A 17,606-nucleotide genomic window follows, 5' to 3' on the forward strand; every position below is an offset into this window, starting at 1 on the left:
TTACTGATGTTGTACTGCTTTGAAAATTTTGCATATTTTATGTTTGGTAAAAATATTGTTTCTACTGTGTTGTAACCTATCTTCGTTAAGTAAAAGTAATTTATAATGAGAAACAAATTATTTATATAGGAAAAATTTGATAAATTGCAAAGTTTTGATATATAAATAATATTTAACATATAATCCTTTTATTCAGTAATTCAAAGAACTTACCTTGAGATGAATCATACATTATTTTTTTACCATATTTTGGAGAGCATTCAAAGGACATGTATATACACTTTCAAATTCAACTCATAATTTATTGCTGCAATTAATTTATTCGTGTCGAATATGAAGACTCATCTATCATCATTTGTTGTTCTTATGCAGTTAACGTGCAGTATTTTGCATTTTTATTTATCATTGCATAATTTCAAAATGTTTTTTGCTTCTAGTGTGTATGAGAGACAACTTTGCCATCTTGCATTGTAATAAATACAATAGGCCCTAAAATGTAATGTTGAATTGTCCTTTTCTTACTTTTTGTCAGACTAGTAAAATAAGGTCTAAATTTGGGTTAATTGAATTAAGTTGACTGTTGGTCTTTGATCTTATCCTTGACAAAACAGATTCTGCACATTTTTTGGATTTCAATAATTTCAAAATACTAATGAATCACTTAGAAAATGATATGAAATAAGATTTGGTAGTCGATCATAGGTCTTCAAGTTTCTACAGTTGTCCAGAGAATGATAAATAGCAAATATGCAAGTTATACACCAAGATTCCATCTTTTAGTCATACAGATTTCATTATAATGGTTTTAATTTTCATTTATTTGAATTTGTCACATCTTACGTGAGCTGAGGTTAGTAAAGAAAGATGACAATAACTGTATTAACAATATGATGACTTCCCTCACAAGTTGTGACAGATAGGACAAATTTAGATGTAAGACCTATTGTTCAAATTTAAATTTTAACTTTGTCAAAGTAAGATTTTCCTTTATTGCAGTGACTAGCAGATTATTGAATGACTTATTAAGTGCAATTATGTCCCAGTACAATACTTCTTATCATTTATATTATCTTACAAAGTTCAGTTGTCAAAGTACAACTTGTGTGCTCAGCAGGAGCTTTTCCTAGAAATATTGCATAATGAATATTTATCTGACAGTAAACAGTTTAAAGTCTTTTCAAATGACAAATATAATTTTCCATGAAAACAGTATTATGCTTTTTGTACTTTTAAATTTTTATATACTCACTTTATCTGATTAATGTGATTTATATTCAAACAACCAATTGAATATTTGTAAAGTTTATATTGCATACCTATTTCTCTCAAGAAAATAGCTGGAAAAGCATCAGCCAGACAGTCATTATTTAACAATTATTTTATATAATAATATGAACGATTAATGTTAATGATACAGTAACCCAACATTACATCAAAGGCAAAAAAGACATAACCATGCCAGCATACCATCAAAGACAATAGGCACATGTCTACCATATATCAAGGTCACCAGACAAATGGTAGCAATAAAATCTAAAATGTTTGCATTATGTCTTTTGTCTTTCTCTCTGTTAGAGTTGAATTCATATTTAATATTTTCCTTTTAATTTTTTCAGGCTGGCCGTAGGATAGTGGACCTATTTGAAGATCTCAGAGATGGACATAACTTGATCTCATTGTTAGAAGTGCTTGCACATGAATCTTTGGTAATTAGCTGTTATATAGTTTATATAGGTTTTAGACAAAGCATGTCAGTTACAATATTCATGTATACAGTCCTTGAAAAAACATTTTAATGTAAACAATTAAAATTTTATATAGAATTCCATAAAAACACATAATTATTTATTATATGATGCAATTCTCTTTGATGGCATAAACATTGATTAAAAAATGCTTAATTTTAATACATAAGAGGGAATATTAATACATGCTTCCAATAAAAGTAAGGACTAAAGCTCATGGTATAATGTCCAAAAGTAGTAAATTGCTGAAGCATCTTTCTTTATGGTAATATTTAATAACCTTACTGAAACAGGAATAATCAAGTATCAATATTTTCATTTTAAGTGATGTATATATCTAAGAACAAAATTAACAAATACACTGTCAGTCAACTGTCAGCTCTTTGAACCCAAATCTTTACTCTGTACTAGGTATTACTAAAACTGTTCTAGAAACACCAAATCCAGTATTTTGATTGGTTGAATTCTTAGTCTTGAGTTTGATAATCATTCTCAAAATGTATATGGCCAAGGCTGAATTAAGATTTGTTAATAAAGTTATTTTTATTACAAAATGATTGTGGACTATGTTGTTTTTAAAAGCAATAACTTGTGTTTTGATTCTTAAACAAAGCTGTTACCTTTTGGCAGTTACAATAGATGTTAAACAAGTATCAACCTGAAAGTCAGTAATTAATGGTTGACTGCCATGCCTTGTTTACCAACATTATATACAGTTGTTCATAATGCATACAATGTCAAATGTTTTTTATTTAAAATATTCATGTATAATGTATGACAAAATGCATTGCACCTAAAAGCATTGAAAATGACAAGTATATATGTAATATACCTGCAATACACAATTAATCATCACTTCATTTAGGAATCTGAATAGCATGTTATGAAACATAGTATGTTATAAAACTCTTTATTTATGAAAATAAAAATGATGTGAATGTAGTGCAAATTTAGAACTGAGATAAAATGTTCGGCAAAATGTGTTAATAAAAACACTGATTTATGTGTTTGATACACAATTATGTATTTATGTCTGAAAGGTTTATTTTTCACAACAGATCTTTGCATAATATTTATTTTTATTTAATTAGGTATTCATTGACATATATCTGTACTTATTTTGTAGCCAAGAGAAAAGGGTCGTATGAAGTTTCATAAAATTCAAAATGTACAGATTGCTTTAGAATTCCTGCGAAGAAAAGGGGTTAGTTACAATTCTTATCCAATTTACTTGTACATCTGTTTAGCATGCTATTAAGCCGACATAGTCAATTTCTTAAGAGCATTTACAACCAATAACATCATCTAAAAAAAAAATCTATACATTACAGATGACCAAATATCTAGGAACCTTTAACAAATTCTAAATGGTTATATAAGCACATCAACAGATATATTATAAAGATCTTTCTCTGATAGAGATGATGTCATTTGAACCAAACCTGCTGCAAATTATTATGTAATTTAATTGCTGCATATCAATTGCTATTGTCTAGTTGTAAGATTTGTATTTGAATTGTCCTTTTGAAATGTGAAATATCATTTTATGTATTATGACTCATTAATTTCAATTTATAGTTTATGAAACTGCTTTTATAAAAGGGAAGTGATTTAATTTTTTTTTTAATTAATATCTTTAGATAAAACTGGTTAACATCAGATCTGATGAAATTGTGGATGGAAACCCTAAATTAAGTCTGGGATTGATATGGACAATCATTTTACACTATCAGGTAAGTTAAAGAGAGATAACTCTGTATGTCTTCTGTTTTCTGCCAAAGGGAGGTAAGTAGTATGGAACCAAATGAATTTACTTGACTATTGATTACAGGATTAGAAACATAATTAATTTGTGCATTATTGTATAAAATTGTATGTTTATCATAAAATACTATATAAAAAGAATGTTGGACATGATCAAAGGCATGAACTATAGAATGTAGTACTGACTCAGACTGGGAGAGTAAATCTATGCATAGAATATTACAATAAAAAGCTTTGATATTAAAAAAAAAAGTTTGCCCATCTTAATACTGTAGGTTTGCTGCACTGATTATATATAAAACAAGGAACATGTACCAATCCTTTCTTATCAAAGTATTTACAAAATTTACTTGGAACACTAGTTTATGGGACATGTATTAACTCATGTGATCATTTAACAAACAAAATGGGGACATATACCAAATAATAAACTAAATATAATCTTTTCATATCACACTAATAACAAAGTTTGTTCAGAACATTAGTCTACAAGATATATTAACTATAATCCTTTTGTATCACAGTATACACAAAGTTTGCCTGGAACACGAAAACTTGGTTCACGTACTAACATTGTAAGTGTGTGGTGGTGTTTATTTTGCCTTCAGTGGATATTAATTTGGGGTAGAATGTGGACATTTTAATACCAGAATAATACCATCAGAGGATTTGAGGTGGCTTTGGAATGGCTAGATATATAGGCACTGGATGGGAGAGGCTCATTAGACTCATGCCTGCATCGTGTCCCATCCTTAATCATATTGTAGTGGCAATCATTAGTAATATATGGGGTACCTAAATTATACAGTCTCTTTACCTTTTATGTTAAATATGTGGTACCTAAATTATACCAGCTCTTACATGAGGTTATTTAGTAAGAGTTCAGTTTTGTGTTTTGGCATGATAGAAATCCATCCTTTTTGTGTTTATTATAAATCCACCTTGAAAGTTGATTCAATACTACTGACGGTGAGTGTTAAGAGAGTATTCTTGTTGTGAATGTCCATATAAACCAACGCTATCAATCTATCTTAAAAAATCTTTGTTTGAATTCATAACAATTGATATTGTTGAATATTGTGAAAGATATCATCGCTCCTGAACTAACAGTTTCAATTGTTCTCAGTCTCTTTTAATTTAGCTATGATATATAATGTATGGAATTCTTCAATTTAAAGTTTTAAAAAAATCAATAGAAAATAATGCTTATTAGGATTAATGCACCTTATCTTTTTAAGAAAACTTAAATTGAGTCAACCACAAAAACTTTGTTTTGTTTTAAAGATTAACAAGAACAAAAGGCGTTTTCTCCTCATAACATGTAATGATTAAGAAAACAAGTATGTTTTGATATTTCAAATTAAAAAAAAATATGCATGTGATGTTAATCTGTATAAAGTTCAGTGCCCCACTCGTGCAGCTGTTTGTTGCAGTCAGAGGATACATGATTTATCTTACCATTGATATTAAATACACTTTTATTTACTTTAATGATTAAGTCATTTGTGAGCCATTCTTTCTTATAACAAAACCATAGGATAAGTCATAAAGTTGCAAAAGAAACCTTTTTAATCAAGAAAGATAACTCTCACTAGATGAGCCTGAGGATAAGACTGTCAGTTTATCAGTTGATGAGGCCTTTGAATAATGATAAAGTACTTAGACTGTCATCAATTGTTTACTTTGGATGTTAATATAGTGATGTGAAGGTCAGAGAGGTCATCTTTGAAGGTGAAATAGATATTGAGTCATTGGCAAGTTAGCAGCTTATATTTTTGAAATTCAGTCTTTGCAACTGAAGAGAAAGCCTATGATTCCCTGTTAAGAAATGTTCAAATCTGATCTTTTTTCTGATACCAGGTTTAAAATTACATAACATCTAATTACAGTGTACTTTTCTTGTACGGTATGCATACAGACCTGATCATTGAATTTTGCACATGCAATCTAAATAACAATGCAGGAAGGATGTTTTCGGTTGTATATAAATAGTAGTTACGTCTTTAGCCAGGTGATTCATCAAAACTGTGGTCCAAATCAGTTGTTTATAGTTCAGAGTTAATTGGAAGAAAATTATCCTTTTCCTCCTTTGTATGCTTTCAATACCAACTCATCTTAAAGAAGTTTACATATTGACTCCTGGGGTAAACTTTCTAATCTGTAATATTTCCTCGGTAAAAAGAAACATATGTTCACACAAGTTTCAAGTTTGTTTATTATTAATGCTAAGATATTGTCTATATCATTCTTTTAATCTCATCAAAAGAAAAAAAAGTCAAAATTTTTTGAAATTATATCTGCTGCATTCAAACCACAGCAACTGGTAAGCAGCCATTGAGATTTCTCAGTATAGCACCAATGCTGTAGTGAGATCAGTTTATAATTACTTTGATAAAGTATTGACTCCAAGGGGAATAAATTAATGTAAGTAACAGATATTATAATCATCATAGACACAAAGATTTCTATCAAATCTCAGCAATGATTCACAATTCCCAAGATAAAAGTAAAAGTATAGACATACCTCTTAAATCTACCTCAGACATCAATTCTGTAGATATACTTTATATAAAAAAATTAATAAGTAGTGTCATTATGACATTCAGAAAACCATCATATTGGACATAAAAAATGATGCTTTTTCAGTTATTTTTTTACTTTAAATTTTTTCTTGAAATATTGTAGACTACTCATTTTGAACCTTCATTTTCTCAGATGCTTTAAAAGAGTAATCAGTTTTTTTTCAATCATCATTTAGGAACAGTCTGTGGGTAAAGGTTTATAAACTTAAATAACTTTGTCTTATCTTCATGGAAGTTTACCAAACTGGGACAGAAGCTTTTCATTGTGAAGAAGTAACAAACTAGGCAATTTAATGTCGACTTTTTAGTTATTTCTTTTGCTGTATTCCTGAGACTTTTTTTTATTGCTGCCAGCATTGCCATTACATTTTTATGCTGATGACTTCAGTTACAAGGAATACACATTTTTGTGGTCATATTTTTGTCTGTGCATCTTTGACTTCTGATTTTTATGCCCATAGTATCTTATTCCTTTTTATTGTTCCATTACTTTGTTCCTTATTGTGTGCAGATGTGTTTTTAAAAATAAAAGGATTTAAGAGTTTCACTTGTGAGGTCAAATGTTCAGGCCAATAATGGAAAATCTACAAGTGATCCAATTTTTTATGGCTTATGCATTGGGGCAAGAGCCATTATTTCAACGGCAGCCTTTGTATTGTAATTTATAGCAATTCTTTAGCATAGTTTGGTAATTTAACATTCAGCATCATTAAAAGAGCATTGCATTTATTTTAATCTCGGTACCTGGCAATGACATCTTGCTTTCTGCAATACTTATGGTAGGGATGTATAATAAAATGTCGTAATTAGTCTTATGATGTTATCATTACAGACGGAAGATTCCTTTATCTGTTATATACTTATATCTCATTAACAATGTAGCATTGTGAACAAACTTTCAAATCATAGAAACATGTGCCAATCATTCCCATTTAATTTTCAATTTTTGGCAGAGTACATTGGCATTTTCAACCTAACTTTGATATTCTAGTTTTGTTTTGTGTTATTTCTTACAGATAGCTACTCACAATATAAAACAATTTTTTAAAAGATTGGCACTCCAAAGGAACAAGTATAGATCACCAAATGGTCTTCTTCAAGTTCATGTGTCAAGATAATTTTGCATTATTCACTAAAAATACTGCTATTAATTATATGTTATTGGCATGATTTCATTAATGTTTATTTAAGTTTCTTTTTATAAACATCTCTAGAAACTGCTGAGCCATAGAAAGGTTAGAAGATATTTGATTTTATCCAAATGAAAGTCATCCCAATGAAAAAAGTGACAGATATTTGTAATTTATCCAAATATTGTTCCACTGAATCCTTTCTACATATTTGTCATGTAACCCATTGTCTGGAATAATTTATGATAGTAGACTGTTCCAAACCATAGATTTTCTCCAGCATTTGCTCGGTGTTACCTACATTTTATGCATGGAAATTTATATTGTGTGTCGAAAATAGTTCCAAGAATCAGCTGAATAAATCATTGCGGATAAAACCAACCAAATGTTTTAATTTTTTCATGGAAAAGTTTTACTTTTTCATGGAAAAATTCAACTAAGGATTTTCTACTCCCATGAATAGATTACCAATTATTGGCAAAACCTTTTGGCAATGATTGTCCTCAATGCTCATCGACTTTATTAACTTTATTTGGCCTTTTAACTTTTTTAATTCTAGCATCAGTAATTAGTTTTTTGCTGAGAAAACATGCATCTGGCGTACAATATTATAAGCCTGGTATCTTTGATTGAGATTTTTTTTACATGTATTTTGAAATAAGTGTTTAGTATACAGAGAGAAAAACGTTTGACTTTTTTTTTTAATGTGCAAGTGTCCATTTAGAAAACAAAGAATATAATTAATTTATAGATCGTTCATCATTATTGTCAATTTTGTTTGTTGGTTATACATTAATAATTTAATTTTGGATGTAACGCGTCTTCTGATTGGCTGAAGTTATTTTGTTATGAGCCCATAGACATAATTTAGTCATGTGACCGTGACGTCATCAACGTTTTTTAATGGTTTTCTACAGTTTAAAATGGAATTTAGAATTAAATTATAAGATATGACTGTAATATTTTTTCTGTCTATTCGAAATAACATAAAAAATGTGGTGCACACCGTTAAATAACCTGCTACGCACGTTATTGAGTGTGCACCAAATTTTTTATGTTATTTCTTCATAGACAGAAAAAATATTAGTCATTTCTTAATTAAACATTTGACAAATATAGGTCTTCTATTTGTTAAATTAAAGGAACTTTTTTTTCATTAGATAAATTCCCATAGCCTTGTAATTTGTGAGTAAATGTACACTCATTAGAAACAAAAGATGTAAAAGATTTGATAGGCAGAAATGAAGTATCGGCACAGGTTGTGATAACACAATTTCTTCATGTTTTGTTGAAAAAAGTGAAACGATCAAAAAAGATAAAAAAGTTTGATGAATTGCAGATAAACTTTGTTGTTTGTTGAAAATTTTACCTTTTTTCTGGTGTACAACATATATTTCAAGTGGATTCTCCTAATTAATTGTTCTTAATGAAAATTAGGCGGCTGATTCAAAAAGTGAAGTGTGTGTATTGATATTAGTGAAGATAACAAGCCTGTCGTGTTTATACAACTACAGATGGTGATGCTGTACTAACTCACATCATTGTGTAGGAGATACTACCGATTCTTATGTTGATTATTTTCTGCTTTTCTTAATTTGTTAATATTTGGGCTATTTATTTATTTGTTTTGTTCTACTGGATATATTGTTTGCTGATTGAAATTACATTCATGGAAAAGAAAAGATTTAATTTTAAATTCACTTCCAAGTTGAAATGGAATCGGTCAAAGGAAAAGGAAGAAAAGGTACAGTAATTTATTAGAAATATTTATTCAAAACTAGTCTTCATTTAAAATATTGGTAACTGGTAATTTTCTTTTCATATTTATGTTTCAAAAGCTTTGTAGTAGATGAATTTTACAATTTGAATCCATTTAAGATTTAAAAGATGATTTCATTTGTCTGATAAGTAGGGGAAGGTGTAATGAGCTGAAACATAAATAATAAATAATTGAAAAAAATATTTTGTTGCAAATACTAAAAAACAATTTGATTTAAAAATAGCACTGACCCTCATGTATGACGTGTAAAATTAATACAAAAAAAAGTAAAGTTTTATGCAAAACATAAAAACAGAGAGAGTCATCTTTGGAACAACAGTAGTAAAGATTTTGTACTGATACATGGTTGACTTGATTACCTTCTAGCCTATTAGTTTTATGTAGGAGCCATTATAATTGGTAAGAACTATGCAGAAAATTAGCAGTCACCATCTTGTTGTTAGGGAAGTCAAGACAGATGTTTTTGTTTTGTGTCAGAGAACTTTGTCAAAACTAATTAGTACTGAAAACAAACCATTGTGGTGGTGTATTGTTTGAGGAAAGTTTTGTCAATTATTGTTTTATTATTATTACTCTTGTTGATGATGATTTCATCTCAGCAGTCTGTCTATAGTTTGTATTCTTCTCAAATTGGATTTAATTATGTCTACCAATGTCTCCCAATGAAAGAGGTTGGTTTTAATACAATTATCATGGTTCAATCTATTCCATTCAATGTCATACCCAGAAATGTGTAGAACATTGACATATGAAAAACTTGAGTGCCAAAATTGACAACCTTTCTATATTAGGACTATTTAACTATCCTGCTGGTCAAAGTTTTGACAAATAAAGTTAACAAATAGTATCCAGAACAACAATAAGTTTTCATGATACTGTGTAATTTGTGAATACATGTAAACCAACATGGTAAGCCTACTAACATTTATATGTAATCATTCAGAAAAGCTGTTATACCACTACCAGGTAATCCTTTGGGAAGCCTGTTTTAAATTATTCTTAATCTTTTAGATAATGGTGCTGAAGGGGCATAAAGTAAGCATCAATCATCAATAAATCAATCCCTGATAGGGTATTGGAAATCATGTTCTAACTGTTACAAGTCATTCTAGGGGTGACCTGTTCTAACTGTTACAAGTCATTCTAGGGGTGACCTGTTCTAACTGTTACAAGTAATTCTCTGGGTAACCTGTCCTAACAGTTAATAGGTAATCCTTTAGTTAACCTGCTCTGCCAATTAATTGAAATTGTTCTGTTAACCTGTTGTAACTGTTACTAGTAATTCAAGGGGTAACCTATCCTAACAGTTTGAAATAGGTAATCCTTTAGTTAACCTGCTCTATCAATTATTGGAAATTCCAATGGTAACATGTTCTAACAGTTGCAGGTAAACATTCAGATTACCTGTTTTCACAACTTAAGGCACACCTGTACATAACTGAGTTGTTCTTGATGTTGTAGTTTTTAGGTAACCTGTTCTTACATTTTTGGGGAAAGACGACTTAAGCCGTCAATTCCCTAATGGGGTTGGCCAGAGTTCAATGCCCTCACGTCAATCATTTTGTTTAAATAGTTTGGAAACCCCCTTAAAATATCATACTGAAATTGATGACAAGGAGAACAGATTGACTTTAAACACTTATTTTACACATTTTCCTTCTGTTTCTCGTGAAATTATCGTATATTGAGCTTTCTCTTGCACTATATACATTTCTGTTACAGTCCGGAAAAATCAGTACTACGAAATATTCTAAATATATCTGACCTAGTGACGTCATTGTTGGAATGCCACACTACACAGGGATATCCTTTATTCATTATAAAAAATCATTCACAGTATTTGTATAATAATTTAAAATCGGTATTTGTTTAATATAAACCTAATGATGTTTGCTGTAGTGTAGATGATTCACACACCAGCATGCAATGCTTTAATCTGAGGCTATAGGTAATTTGTAGGTCAACTTTCGCGGTAAACAATGTCAATGGGGATACATGAGAATGGGGAAAGAAACGGCAGTTTTAATTCTTTCTGTAAAGTTCTGTTTTTAGAATCTGCCTCCAATTTAGAATTTGCAAATATATCAAAATGTGGGATCTGGAAACAAACTGCACACAGCTTATATCAATCATATTGGATTTTATAAGTACATGTATCCCTGTGATGAGAGTTGTAACTGGGAACTTTAATGGAAAATTAAAACTGAATAGATTTTACAGTCCTCACTTTCTTGAGAAAAAATTAAAAAATCTTGAGAGTACTGTCACAAAAAATTGAGAATGGTCCTAGCCTGTCGTTCATTGGTACATAATGAAAATTCTAAAATACATTGTAGTAGTTGTTAAATTCAATTGAATTTTAGATAACTAACTCCCAACTTTAATCAAAAGTTTTGATTAAAAAGGTGCAGATCTCATTGGTCCAAATTGTCTCTATGATGAATTCTTGACTAAGGAAATGAAATAACAATAAACAACAATAAGTTTCATTATTGTCAACTTTTCTATATGTTCTAGCTATTCTTTTACTCATTCTTTGTTTGTGTTCTTTTACTCATTCTTTGTTTGTAAAGATAACCCCCCCCCCAAAAAAAACAAAAAAACAATGGCCGTCTTTCCCCTCAGAGCTCTTCAGCTCTTTGATTATGACCTACGTAGTAGCATGTTTGCGTGTCTGTGTGTTTGTTTGTTTGTTCATCCATTCATTCATTCTTTCGCCCCGTATGTCACGTTTCAGGTAAAAGTTTTTGGTCAAGACAGTTTTTGATGAAGTTAGAGTCCAATCAACTTGAAACTTAGTACACATGTTTCTTATGATTTGATCTTTCTAATTTCAATGCCAAATTATAATTTTGACCCCAATTCACAGTCCACTGAACATGGAAAAATAAAAGTGAGAGTGGTTCTTCAGTGTACTATGAACACATTCTTGTTAGGTAATCTTTCAGATAGCTTGTTCTGACAGTTATAGTTTTATAATATAGGTACTTTTTATAGGTAGGCTGACTGGCAATTATAGTCTTATTATATAGGTATTTGTTCAGGTAACCCATCTGGTTCTATCATTATTTGGAATACATGACTTCCTCTATTGTAATGTTAACAGCAGTGTTTGTGTTATATTGAAAATTATAAGATTTGATTACTGTGGTAAACCAATGTATTGAATTATCATCATTAAAATGGCATTAAAATTAGATTGATGAAGCATGTGAAACAATGTCAGATACAGTGAGTCATGGATATACAAGGAATTGGTTTTGGCAACTTCTTGTTATAAAATTAGAAGCTAGATGGCTCATTTTAAGATTAGTGAACAGAGTCGGAATTTAGTGGGGGTGGGGGTTTACTGTCAGATATATCTTGAAATTTTATCTTGTTCCCATCTAAGTATGGCCTCAAAATAATTTGGCAATACCATCATTGTATTGTTTGTCCTCAACATTGTATTGACTCAATATAGATTTTCTCATAATCTATTCCTTCATTGTTTAGCCCTTGATATTATACTATTGTCAGAAACCAAATGGCTTTGTCACCTAGAAATGCTAGTCTGCTCTATATTGCTTTTATCACTTCTTCATCAAATATGGTAAAGTTGGTTTCCATTAAAATATCATACATGTACTCAAGGTCACATGTCAAGGTCCGTCAGGTATAACCAAAAGTGAAAAAGGTTAGACTAAGGCTGATGATTGCATCTTTGTTTTCTGCATAAAAGAAATAAGAAGGTGTGGTATGAGTGCCAATGAGACAACTTTCCATCCATGTTACAATTTGTGAAAGTCAACCATTATAGGTCCTAGTACAGCCTTCAACATGGAGCCTTGGCTTACATCAAACAGCAAGCTATAAAGGTCCCCAAAAATGACTAGTGTGAACACTTTTTACAATGATTATCAAAAAACATGAATAAATATTGTTGAACAGTGATTCATAAATGATTCAAAGTGCTTGGGAGCATAGAGAGAGATATTGATTTATCATTAGTTGCTTTCATACTATTTGTCACCAAGCAGTGTTTATCTTGTCTTTATCAAACCAGGGGTAACTTTGTTTATATTTACTTCATTCCACACTAAGACAGTCTATTCTTACAATCAATGGAAATGATTTACACTGATCTGAGGGCTTTTCTTTTAATCAGAAAAATAAGAAGATTCCATATGATTGAATTAGTAACCATCCCATCAGAGATTCATATTAATGGATAGTGTATGTTCATTAATTATTAGGGTCTTCACTTTTTAGTGTTAAAGAATTACTTCAAAAAGAAATAAAATTGAAATGTATGTGTTACTATGGCAATTAAACATGTAGTTAATGCCATTGATAAGGATGTTAATTAAAGGTTACATTACAAGGTGGAGTATCTGATGTTTCAGTATGTCAGAATTGCACTTTCTATAGATAAATACAGTCTGCATAACAAGAGCTGTCTATGACACATGGCCATTGATTTGTAATTTGAATATATGGAGGCTTGCATGAATCTATTAACTTGTATATTAGGGTGGCTATGGTGATTGTTATCAATGGTCTATTTTTTTGGCTTTTTAATTTTGTCCCGACATTTTGTAATAGTTGTCATTGGAATAAAATAAGTTGAATCTGGCAATTGTGGTAACAGGTATTTTTCAATACTTGAAGAAAATAGTCTTCTCTCTCCTTAGAGTGATAAGTATTGTCTATGAAAAAACAGTTACTACTAGTATCTTATGGTCAATAAGGATGAGGTTACCTATAAGTGATATATGAATTTTTCTGCAGCTAGTTAAGGAACTGGAAATCCCCTCAAAATTTATTAAAAATGCATGTTGACTATCATGGGTATCATTGGAAATCTTCTTAGGATTTATGAAAAAATCTTGAAAATTAAAAATTCATGATGTTATATCTGATCCTGTTACCTATCAGTGGCCGATCTTTTATAGAACTGCTGAATATTCATTCATTATTTCTATTTCCAATAACTTATGCTTTTAATTGTTAACGAAAAGTGCATGAAGTGGTACTTCATAATTAATATTTTTTCAATGAAAATCTTATTTATCCTTTTAACAAAATTTCTATCTTTTCTTTCATCTAAGTCACTCTGTAATAGATACTGTGTTATCCACCAGGAATCACTTACTTTGTGCATAATGTTGATAAGAGTAGAACTGCAGGTTTAGGACTTTTGGTTTGAAATATAACAAATTTTATAATTAACTTCAAATTGATTAGACTGCTTACATACATTATTATAACCAATTTCTTTCTATTTTTTTTTCTGTAAGTGAAAACATATAATGTTTTCTTTGGTATTTATTTTGTCTGATATATATAGATTTTGACAAGTTATTTAAGCCAAAGGGCCAATACAATTTATACAAATAAAATCTAGCATTTCCAAAATATTATCACAGATGTGTCATTATGATTGCATCTCAATCTAAATAAAACAGATGGTGTTTTATATAATGTGGTTATCATAGTAACAGCTTTGTTTATTAATCAGTTCTTTGATATATGCATTACAACCCTGTAGCTGCTTATTGATCTATTAAACAACAAAAGTCAGCATTTGAAATATGAATTATTCCCCTTGGATTATATTTTTTTATCAATCTGAAGAAAAATATATATTTTGTTTACTGTTAGTAGTTATAATTGCATTATTTCCCATTTTATGTGATTTTTTTTAACCTGTGAAATTTGATTTGTGAAGACGAGAATGAAGTGTGGCTACGAACTTGAAAAAGCTGTATTATATGATTATCAAGTGATGTAATAGCATAAACACGGACAGGTGAAAGCGATAATTTGGCAATAGTTTCCGGTAAAATACATGTTCCTGTTTAATATAATTGCCTACTAATTTGTTTAAGATATAGGGTCTAATTGCATGTTAAAAGAAAGTGATTCCAAATGATGAATTACATATTGTTTTAATGACTTTTAGATTAACAGTTTCTAAATAGTCGATGATAGTTCTGCAACACATTGGTTTGTTTCAATCTAATTCCTCTCTGAGATAATCAAAAAACAAAACTGGTAATCTATTTTATGAAGAAATTTTTACCAAAAAATAAAAAGATGCTGAAGTTGAAACTATATTGTAATGTTAAAAAAAGAAATGTAGATTTGATTGATTTAATCAATTAAAAGGAATCATTAACTATTCAGCAACTTGAAAATAGTGTTTCATAATTCTTAAACACACAAAAATAGTGTTTTAATCGTGTAAGGCACAATGATAAATAACATTCTAAAATAGTTTATGCCACTGAGGGCCATATGAAAATTGTTAGGTATATTTTTTCAGAATCAAAATTTTTAATTTTTCTTCAATTTTTTGTTTATATTTATGATGTACAAAAACATTATGATCACCGACCTGGATTCTTTAGCCTATTATAATAATCTGTATTATATTTTTAGGTGCAATGTTAATTGTTTAAAAAAGTCTTTGAAAATCCCTAGTTTTTGTGATAAATGAGAATTTTTAGAGTACATTTTGCTCTAGTTCCTATGATATATTAACAATTTAGTAACACCTATATAAGTAATGGTAAAGGATCTCATTGATACACTTATCCCCTTCAGAATTACCTCAATAGCTTGTGCTTAAAAGTTAATGAATGTCTGTGTTGATGTACGTTACTGATAGTTTTCTGTAAGTATTGACAGAATATCTTATTAAATAAATTAGCTGTGTCTGATGTGCATGTACTTTAACAAAAAACAATACTCATATTTTAGAAAAGCAGTGATTTAGGATGTCTTCTTACAAAAATCTCAGTTAAAATAACGGACATGTAGAGGTCAAACTCTTGCATAATTATTTTTGTTGCTATTGCATTGCTTTCTGGCGTGTTTCAAACCTTTGGTACATGTTTTCATTTTTGTTTTTTGTTTGTCATATTGAGGTATGTGTACATGTATGTTAAACGTTTGGTGATAAGATAACAGTTATTTCTGTAATTGAAAGATAATACACCTAATTTTCATATTTATTGATAAAGTGAAGGCTATTTAATGTACTGTTGCCAACAAATATTGAACTGTTATGTACATTGTAGAACAATACAAAATATATCATCTTGGATGTGTTTGGTTATACCCAATTTATAATTTAATAAGCTGATTAAAGTAATTTGTTTTCACCTTTATAATTACCTTGCATATAAGTATGACAATGTAATATTTAATGTAACAAAGCGCAGATCAATGCAGATATTGTCTATTGAATGGATTATGCAGCCATATTCAGAAAAATCCGTTCTGGGATCTTTAAGAACAATGCTAATACATTTCAACCTTATTTTAAAACACCAGTGTTATATTCTTGCTTTTGGATAAATAGAGAACTTTTTGTCAGATTTGATGGGGATTATATAAAGTGTAAGGCTTCTCAGACACCACTAAGAGTAAGTCACTTTTATTAAATTAAAGAAATAATCAGTCGACATTCTATATGTCTCCACTAGTCTATCATTCTTGGTTAATCTTTCTTTATTGATTTGTTTGTCTTCTTAATATTAATTGGTCATTTCTTATGTTCACAACACTTTTGAAACTTTCCCCATAATAGTATGTTTTTCTGTATGAATGTATGTTTCATATTTCACACAACTCTATATTCATCTTTTCATATCTGACTCATTATTAGTGACCTTATTTTAATATACAATATTTCATTGACAAGAAAATATATTTTTCTTGACATTTTTTTGTTGAGATCAAAAGATGCACCCTGCAGGTAATACATACTTACACTTACAAACAACGCCTTTTACTTATATTTTTAATATTCATCTTCAGGACCTGTATTGGCCTACTGTCATATATCATCTTTCTTAATAATTCAGGTACATTTTTGTGCCCAGGTGTGTCCAGTCAATCCTAGTGACCACTCAAATAATCATTATCACTAGCTTGTTAATCGGGACAGTATTTTTCGCTTTTCATTTGATATCATTCCCTATCTCGGTGACTTATCCAAAGTTTACCTGTGCTTGGTTCATTAGATAGTTGTCGTCCAGCAGATATATTTCATTCATATAGTTTCGATATAAGGATATGAATTAATTAAGATGTAATTAATGATTAAATAATTAGGATGTTCTAATTAAAAGCACTGTCATACCTGATATTTTTACCTGGCTTATAGTATTGATTGGATTACCTGCGCATTGTTTGAAGTTTTTGTGTGTTGTCATCGTTTAAATACCTGGCGAGTGTCCGAGGAATATATCATACTGGGATTTATTTAGGTAAAAGTGTGTGGACTCTGGCTAATTATTTACGATGATACAGTGGAATTAAGGGTGGAGGGTGGATAATTTCGGTGGTGTCAAAGTGACATTTTGCAATGTTTAGCTGCTTTAAAAAGAAAAAGAAGAAAACAAAGGGAAAAGCACCATTACAAGTTCCTAGGAGTCAAAGTGATGTTGCTTCAGGTTCTAATCAGGTAGGAAACATAATGATATACAGGACATTCTCAGGTTAATTACCTGACAGAGGTTAATATCCAAAGTTCATACATAGGCCAGCTGTGAATACTTCCTCCAAAATGTCTTACTTTTTCTTATGCTTCCTTAAGTTTCTTGGTAGTAATGAA

At 29.9% G+C, this 17,606-nt stretch overlaps 1 protein-coding gene across 19 annotated transcripts in view; it reads left to right on the plus strand.

Annotated features, from left to right (window-relative positions):
- LOC143055569 (microtubule-actin cross-linking factor 1-like) overlaps positions 1-17,606 on the plus strand; it is a 141,541-nt gene that overhangs the window by 20,027 nt on the left and 103,908 nt on the right. For 18 of the 19 annotated variants that reach the window (XM_076228756.1, XM_076228727.1, XM_076228783.1 and 15 more), the window contains 3 exons: positions 1,617-1,706; positions 2,872-2,949; positions 3,386-3,478. In XM_076228756.1, the coding sequence (XP_076084871.1) occupies positions 1,617-1,706; positions 2,872-2,949; positions 3,386-3,478 (261 nt within the window). Of the gene's footprint in view, positions 1-1,616; positions 1,707-2,871; positions 2,950-3,385; positions 3,479-17,279; positions 17,457-17,606 lie in introns of those variants that run through there. The other variant, XM_076228829.1, reaches the window with a different exon arrangement.

Source organism: Mytilus galloprovincialis, chromosome 1, assembly GCF_965363235.1.
Source record: "Mytilus galloprovincialis chromosome 1, xbMytGall1.hap1.1, whole genome shotgun sequence".
NCBI lineage: Eukaryota > Metazoa > Mollusca > Bivalvia > Mytilida > Mytilidae > Mytilus > Mytilus galloprovincialis.